Source organism: Equus caballus, chromosome 11 (genome assembly GCF_041296265.1).
Source record: "Equus caballus isolate H_3958 breed thoroughbred chromosome 11, TB-T2T, whole genome shotgun sequence".
NCBI lineage: Eukaryota > Metazoa > Chordata > Mammalia > Perissodactyla > Equidae > Equus > Equus caballus.
Window position 1 is genome coordinate 22,959,899 of NC_091694.1, and position 7,549 is coordinate 22,967,447.

Consider the following 7,549-nt stretch of genomic DNA (forward strand, 5'->3'; position numbering starts at 1 on the left):
AAAGAAGGAAGTACATCTCATCATCTAGAAACAAGAATATGGTTTTCCATAGATAATTCACTCCAACAAATAAATTTCAAACTAACATGGCTTTCTCACAAAAATATCATGGTGAAAGCACTATTATCATGTTTTTAGAGAAAGATTTTGAAAACTGCCAGTGGTCGCAGGGTAGGTCAATGGCAGTGCTGTAAAGGAAGTCAAATTATCCTTGGAAGCAATTTCTGCTAGTCTATCTCATCAAAAGGAAAAAGGACTAATCAGCGGAATTTCCACTAGAAACATCAGTTAAAAGAGAGGAGTTATCAAAACATCGTCATTTAGGAAACAAACTTACAGGTTTGGAGACTCAGTGGACAGCACAAATGATCGATGGCCTAGGCAAATAGCCTCAAGATAACACAAATGAAAATAGGTAATTTCTTACATCTCCAGTCAGATCCAATGACGTCTAAAGCACTAATACCAAGGTGATTTTTAAAAATTTAAGACAAAGCAACAGAAAATAGCTAGATAAGCTCTGGGAACCAGTATCAACTCTATGTACTCAACAGGCAGAAGCCCATGACTTTTCACACACAGGAACTCACAAGCGAAGATCCCACCACTGGAAGTACCTACCTTTAGTAATTTTAGCCATGTGAACTCTCCGCTTCTCAAATCTGGGTTAAGAGACCAGATTCACCTACTTGAATGACTAGCCGTCAGCAAAGTGTTCTAGTCAATGATGAACACTGGTGTCTTCAACAAAATGTTAACATGACCAGTTGCTAGTTCCTCATAACCCACCCTAAGTGAAGAAAGGAGTGTTAGCCAAACAGCTCACCTGGGGAGCGGGCTCCGACTCAGAGACCGTTTGCTCATGAAAGGGCTGCTGGAGCGCCTTCGACCGTAGGGACTGGGGGATCTCCCGCTGTACGAGCCGCTCCTTTCATAGCTGGACGAACGTCTCCGGCTGTAAGGACTCACAGACCTCTGTCGCCTACCGTAGGGACTGGGGGACCGGGTGCTGGACTGGTACGCCGAAGGCTCCTTGTAAGGTGGGCTGATGGACTGCCTCCTTGAGGTACTTCCAGGACTCTTCTTGTAGGAGTCATAATTGCTAGAGGTGTGAGATCTCGGGGGACTAAGGTCGTAATCTTGGCCATAAGACGCTCCTGAGGGGCTATCATCTTGCTTGGGGCTGTCAGACCATTTCCGGTGGGGGCTCCTGGACCTCCGTTTGGGGCTGTCCACTGTTTTGTAACTTTTGGGTGTTTCCCTTTTCCGATGACTTTTACTCCGGTCTTTGTGCCCAGACTTCAGCTCCCGTTCTTTCCGGGTCTTCTCCTTATGGAGTTTGGAGGACCTCGACTCCTTGTTGCTGCTGCTTTTGGACAGCTGTGCCTTCCCGTGGTCATCATTCTCCTCATTTGAACGCTTCGAACTGCCTGAGATCCGGTCCTTCAGCGATCCCGACTTGCTGGAGACTTCCTGGTTTTTTTCTTTTTCTGTCTGTTTAGTTTTTAGTAAGTCCCGGGAACGTCTGTGCTGGTGGTGACGATGTTTGTGCAGGCGGTCACTCCGATCAGTTCCACGACGTTCATCATTCTCCCTCCTGTCTAGTTTGAAGGCCATGTCGTCAGAGAAGGTATCTGAATCAGAGCTGATGTCGTCATATTCCACCAAAGGTTTGATAACTGTACCCAAAGGTGCTGCTTCGGCGGTCACCAACCCCATGTCTTTGGAGTGCTTGGACTTATGCCGCTTGTGCTTCGACACCAAGCGGTGACGCTCTCTGCTGTTGGAGCTGCCACCTCCCGATGACGGCTGCAAAGTTCCAGAAGCTCCTCCAGTCCCGTCCTTCTTGCCCCCATGTCTCTCTGGATTGGGCATTCCCTTTCCCCTGGCCTCAAAAAGGGGAAAAAGTTCCCCAGCACTACAAAAAGTAACCCCCACCCTCCCCCCCAACCCCTACCCCACGCCTACCAAAGCGCCCCTAGAAGGGGGTGGGGAGGGAAGGGACGGTAGCCCAGGCTCCTCCTCCCTCCCGACTCCTCAGCACCCTCCTACATGAGGTGGGGGGTGAAGGAGCCGGGGAAGAAATGAGAGTTCCTCAGCAGTGGAGTTGCGAGACAACGGGTAGCTGCTCAAGTCTGTTTCCCCTCCTCCCCCGGCCGAGCCAATCCTCAGGCCCGGGAGCCGGGGAGGTCGAGGAAGTAAGAAGCCGACGGCCCGGGGCTGCGGGGCCGACTCCGGCTCTGGGGCCCTGTGAGGACTGCGCGGGCCCTTCCCCTACCCGGTAGCCCGGCTCGGGGCGGCTTCCTGTCGCTGGGGTCCCGCGGCCTAGATGCCTCACGCCCCCTTTGTCCCTCGCTCCTGAGGGAGCCCCTTTTCTTGCCTCTGCCTCACCTCAGTACCTCACACACTCACTCGCTCCCTCACACAGACTCACAGTCACACACTAGGTTAAACCGAAACGGCACTTGGAAGAGGGGGGGAGGGGGCAATCCCAGGAAATATCGCGAGAATCCGTTGGGCTCTCGCGGTATTTCGTGCTTCCCTTTCACCTCTCGCCACTGTTGGTCAAAGAACGCGAGAGCAGGTCCTGAGTAAGAAACGCGGTCCACCAGATTCTCGCGATAAGCTCCCTGCTCCCTATTTGAGCAAAGCTTTATTGAAACGGAGCCAGCAGGGTGTTTTTTTTTCAAACTTTATTGATAATTCATTGAACAAATACTCCCGGTTCCGGCGCAAACTAATTTTTGCATACTTTTAACAACTCTTTTAACTACTAGAATGAAAATATTGTTAACAGGAAAAGGCAACTGTGGGGACATTTCAACCCAAGTCCCTAAGTATTAACAATGCTTTCCACTTATAAAGTGTGTACTACGTGCAGTATCTCTAATTCTCGTACTACCCTGCAAAACACAATATCCTCATCCCTATTTTACAGATTAGGAAACCCAGACTCAGAGAAGTTAAACAGTTTAGGGTAACAAAGCCAGTCTAGCAAGTACCAAGGACAAGATTCAAATTCAGGTCTGACACTAAAGTACAAGCTCTATCATTGTGTGGCACCGCCTCTGTCCACACTGCTTAAAATCTAAGAACTTGAAAGCTCATAACCTCTTGGGATCATCTACGGCTCTTCTGGAATCATTTAGCCTTCTATCTTCGCAGAAAAGATTACAATTATGAACAAAAAAAGCATAATATTCTTGAATAAGAAAATATAGTATCTTACACTGCCACTCCTTTTTTACTTTTCAAAACTCCTTTGCACACATTAACTCATTCCATCTTCACAGCAACCCTCTGAAACAGGGTTAAGTGAGAAAAGAAACTAAGGCACAGAGAAGTTAAGTCACTTGTCCAAGCTTCTTCATTCTTTTCTTCAACTCATTTATCTGTGAGACTCTAAGGCCCTTCGCTGTGTAATAGGGCCCAATCAGGACCCTCAAGTAGGATATAGACAATATAGTCATACCACAAGATAAAAGATGATAAATGTCATAAGAATGATACAGAGAACTGTGCAGGTTGAAAGCAGTTTGGGAGTGTGAAGAAGAAGCTTTATATAAGTAGGGCATTTGATTGGGGCCAGGAAAAGTAGATAGGATTTGTATAGGCAAAGAAGGGGAGATCAGCCAGTAAATTAGGAGCTTGATACATTCTAAACGAAGGCAGAAGAATCTGCTCTCAAAATCATTCCCTGAAAATGTTGTTACTTTTGGTCACACGGGTACCAAAAAAAGTTTTTTACCTAAATGTTTGAGTCCATAAATTTTTTTTTAAAATTACTGTTTAATTTATTTTGTCCAGTTTTCTACTTGGAAGGTCAACTATACCTTTATCAGTTAAACATAAGTTGCAGTAATTTATTTTTATTGTATTTGTTTATTTTTATTTTTGTGAGGAAGATTGGCCCTGAGCTAACATCTGTTGCCAATCTTTCTCTTTTTGCTTGAGGAAGATTGTCGCTGAGCTAACATCTGTGGCAATCTTCCTCTCTTTTATGTGGGACACTGCCACAGCATGGCTTGATGAGCAGTGCTAGCTCTGCACCCAGGATCTGAACCTGTGAACCCCAGGTGCAGAAGTGGAGGGTGTGAACCTAACCACTATGCAACCGGGCTGGCCCCATTGAGTCCACAAATCTTGATTAAAAATAAAAACAACCACATTTTTCATGACAACTTTTTAATGGTCTATTGAAGTAAAATTAATGCTGTCAAGAAACAAGAAAAAAAGAATAAAGTACTGGAACTCAGGTGTGGTAACTCCTCACTGATTGCTGCAAGAGGGTCTGGATATAAAGGTGTCCACCCTTGTCTGACATGATAGCAGATGGCATGAGTTTAATGGGTCAGTTAGATGAAGTGACTGGCTCATCTTATTAAACACTGGCATGAGATCAGCAAAATTACTCTGATTTTTTCTGTCTTTTAAATGAGATCAAGTTTTTGACTGGATGCACCCATACCCACAGTAAAATGGAAAAGTGGGAACGGCGGAAGGAATTATGGTGATGTATCAAATAAAATCTTGAGGAATAAAATTCATCATCCAAATTAAACAGCAGCAATAGAAACTTCCTTAATTATCTGTTTGTTGCCTGTTGAAGCAGAGTAGAGACCCCTAATGAGTAAATGAATGAAGGTTTTTACTGAATTTTTGTCTTATGTTTCTACAGCACTTTTCAATTTTCCACAGAACCCTTTCAAGCCTGTCGATAAATATCAGTTGAACAAATAAATAACCTGGTGAGGTGGCCAGAATGGGGATTATTAAATGCATCTATTAAAAGCTGAAACTGAGACTCAGAAGGAGTAGGAGCACGTTCACACTAAGTGTAGCAAGTGCCAGGGACAGGGACAGCTCGCTCTTTAATCCTGAACCAGTACTCTTTCTAGTGCACTACACTTTCTCTTTTCAGTGGAGAAAACTCTATTCTAACGTCAATTATTTGTCAACAGACCTGGAAGAAATTCTATTCCAGGAAATCTCAGATTGTGTCCAAATTTTTAAATACAAAATCTACTGTAAGCTGCATGGATTGGTCCAACAACTAATGAAAATAGTGCTTTCGTAAAATAAAGGTTGCTTCACTCTACAGAAAAACTTTGAACTCAGAAATTCCAGGACTGCGCCATTTGCTTTATTTGCATCACCTCCCAGGGCAAGGAGTCAGGGCAACAGTGTGAACCCCGAGGTGATCAGTCAGGTGATGACTTTACTTTTTCTGTAAATCCCCCAAAGCAGGCCAGAAAGATTCTCTTGAGGCTGTACGCAAGAGGAAATATTTAACTAAAGTTACAATAACTTCACCCCGCCTCAGACTAATTTGTTAGTTTAGATTTTAGATTTTAAAGAGTCTTCTGAAGTCTCCCTCAAAGATTAGTCCCTTAAAATTTGCCCATTGTCTCCTTCTTGCCATATAGGAAGATTGTTCCTGTGTGGGCCTTGAATGCTTTTCTTGCTTAAATGACACATCTCTCCTTTTTTTTTTTTTTTTTTTTTTGAGGAAGATTAGCCCCGAGCTAATATCTGCTGCCGATCCTCCTCTTTTTGCTGAGGGAGACTGGCCCTGAGCTAACATCCATGCCCATCTTCCTCTACTTTACATGTGGGATGCCTACCACAGCATGGCTTGCCAAGCGGTGCCATGTCCACACCCGGGATCCGAACCAGTGAACACCAGGCTGCTCAAGCAGAATGCAAACTTAACCGCTGTGCCACTGGGCCAGCCCCAATATCTCTCCTATCTTTACTTCTAGAGTACAAATTTTTCAACGATGCCATTCTGCATTTTCAGATGAGAAATTCTAACTTCTCATTCTATTCTGTGACCAAAATTTGGTAAAGTTTACTCTATTTTCAAGCTTTATAAGGTTTAAAATTTCTAGCTACACTTAGAACAGACATTATTATTTATTTGTACAGAGAGTTTCCATGAGGAAGTGTAGCTGTGTATCTAACATTGATATTTTGGGCATAATAATAAATTTTTTAAAAATTTTTGAGTACCTATGATGAGAGTAACCATCATATTTTTCAGAACTCTAAATCAGGCAAGCCCATCAAGGGCTAGGGCTGTGTTTTCATGTTTATATTACCAGCTCCTAATATACAAGAATTAGGACTCCATAGATGCTTGCTGAATGAAGAGCACTTTGTTTAACAACAGTGAAGGCAATAGCATTTAAAATATGAACTATCTTTGAAAATTCTCACTTGGATACATGCTCTCTATACTTGATCAATTTTAAGCTTGCTAGATTTATATTACATAATATGTGGAACATATTTTTATACTAAGAAATAATCATTGATTATCAGAAATTCAAATTTAACTGAGAGTTCCGTATTTTATCTGGCAACCCTATCAATTTATCCCAACAATATGCACTGAGTCTCTGACATGTGTCAGGAGCTGGGCTAGGCAATGTCACTGGACAGCAGTGAAAGAAACAGACGCAGTGCAGCCCTCCTGAAGTTGACATTCTAACAGGGAAGACAAGCATTAAACCAATCATCACGCACTTAATTAATTTTGATAGTCAAAGTGCTATTAAAGAAACACTAAGAGAGGATCTGATCAAGTCAGGGGTTAGAGAAGGCTTGCTTCTCTAGTTAGAGGAAGAGACATTTAAATTGGGATCTAAATAAGAGGGCCTTAATGAGGTGATGAGAGGCGGGTTGGGGAGAGCTTCCCAGGAGTTAAGAAGGCCTGTTCAAGGACCTTGGGAGAGGAAAGAGTGCAAGAATTTGCTGCACAGGAGAGAAGGCCAGTGTGGCTGGGGATTGGCAATGGGAGAAGAGCTGGGTCTAGCAAGGCTTTGCAGGCCCAGTAAGATTTGCCCACTACGCCCAGGTACAGTGCTAGGTAGTGGGAATTCAGAAACAAGCAGCAATTCCTGCCCCAAGAAACTCACTACCTAGTGACTCAAGGGAGTGATGATAAGAGGACTAGACAAGAAATAAAATTTGAATTCTACTTTCAAGGAGCATGGTTATAGATTATCTTTGTGGCAATAAAAACATGGTCCCAGGAGCTGGCCCCGTGGCCAAGTGGTTAAGTTCGCGCGCTCTGCCGCAGGCGGCCCAGTGTTTCGTTGGTTCGAATCCTGGGCGCGGACATGGCACTGCTCATCAAACCACGCTGAGGCAGCACCCCACATGCCACAACTAGAAGGACCCACAACGAAGAATATATAACTATGTACCGGGGGGCTTTGGGGAGAAAAAGGAAAAATAAAATCTTTAAAAAAAAAAAACAAAACATGGTCCCAGACATTTCCAAAGATTTGTTCTTATTAAATTTACACTGATGTGCCTGCTCACCTGAACTACAGTTATCTGCAGGAATGGCTTTGAAGGATGTTTGAATAGCATTTTTGAAATGTGAGGAAAGTCTGAAACTAGAGAGCCAGCAGAAATCCACTCCTTAGAATCCTTGCTGCAAACTACGTAAAATCCAACTTTTCAGCAGTTATTTTCAAGGAAGTATATGGTAAAAAAAATTATTTTAAAGTAGTTTTTATTATGTTAACATCTTTCACCT

At 43.6% G+C, this 7,549-nt stretch overlaps 1 protein-coding gene across 37 annotated transcripts in view; it reads right to left on the bottom strand.

The window, feature by feature from the left end:
* CDK12 (cyclin dependent kinase 12) overlaps positions 1-2,561 on the bottom strand; it is a 75,118-nt gene extending 72,557 nt beyond the window's left edge. For all 37 annotated transcript variants that reach the window (XM_070227384.1, XM_070227382.1, XM_070227406.1 and 34 more), the window contains exon 1: positions 827-2,561. In XM_070227384.1, the coding sequence (XP_070083485.1) occupies positions 827-1,875 (1,049 nt within the window). In that variant the 5' untranslated portion in view covers positions 1,876-2,561. The remainder of the gene's footprint in view (positions 1-826) is intronic.
* Positions 2,562-7,549: the final 4,988 nt, after the last annotated feature.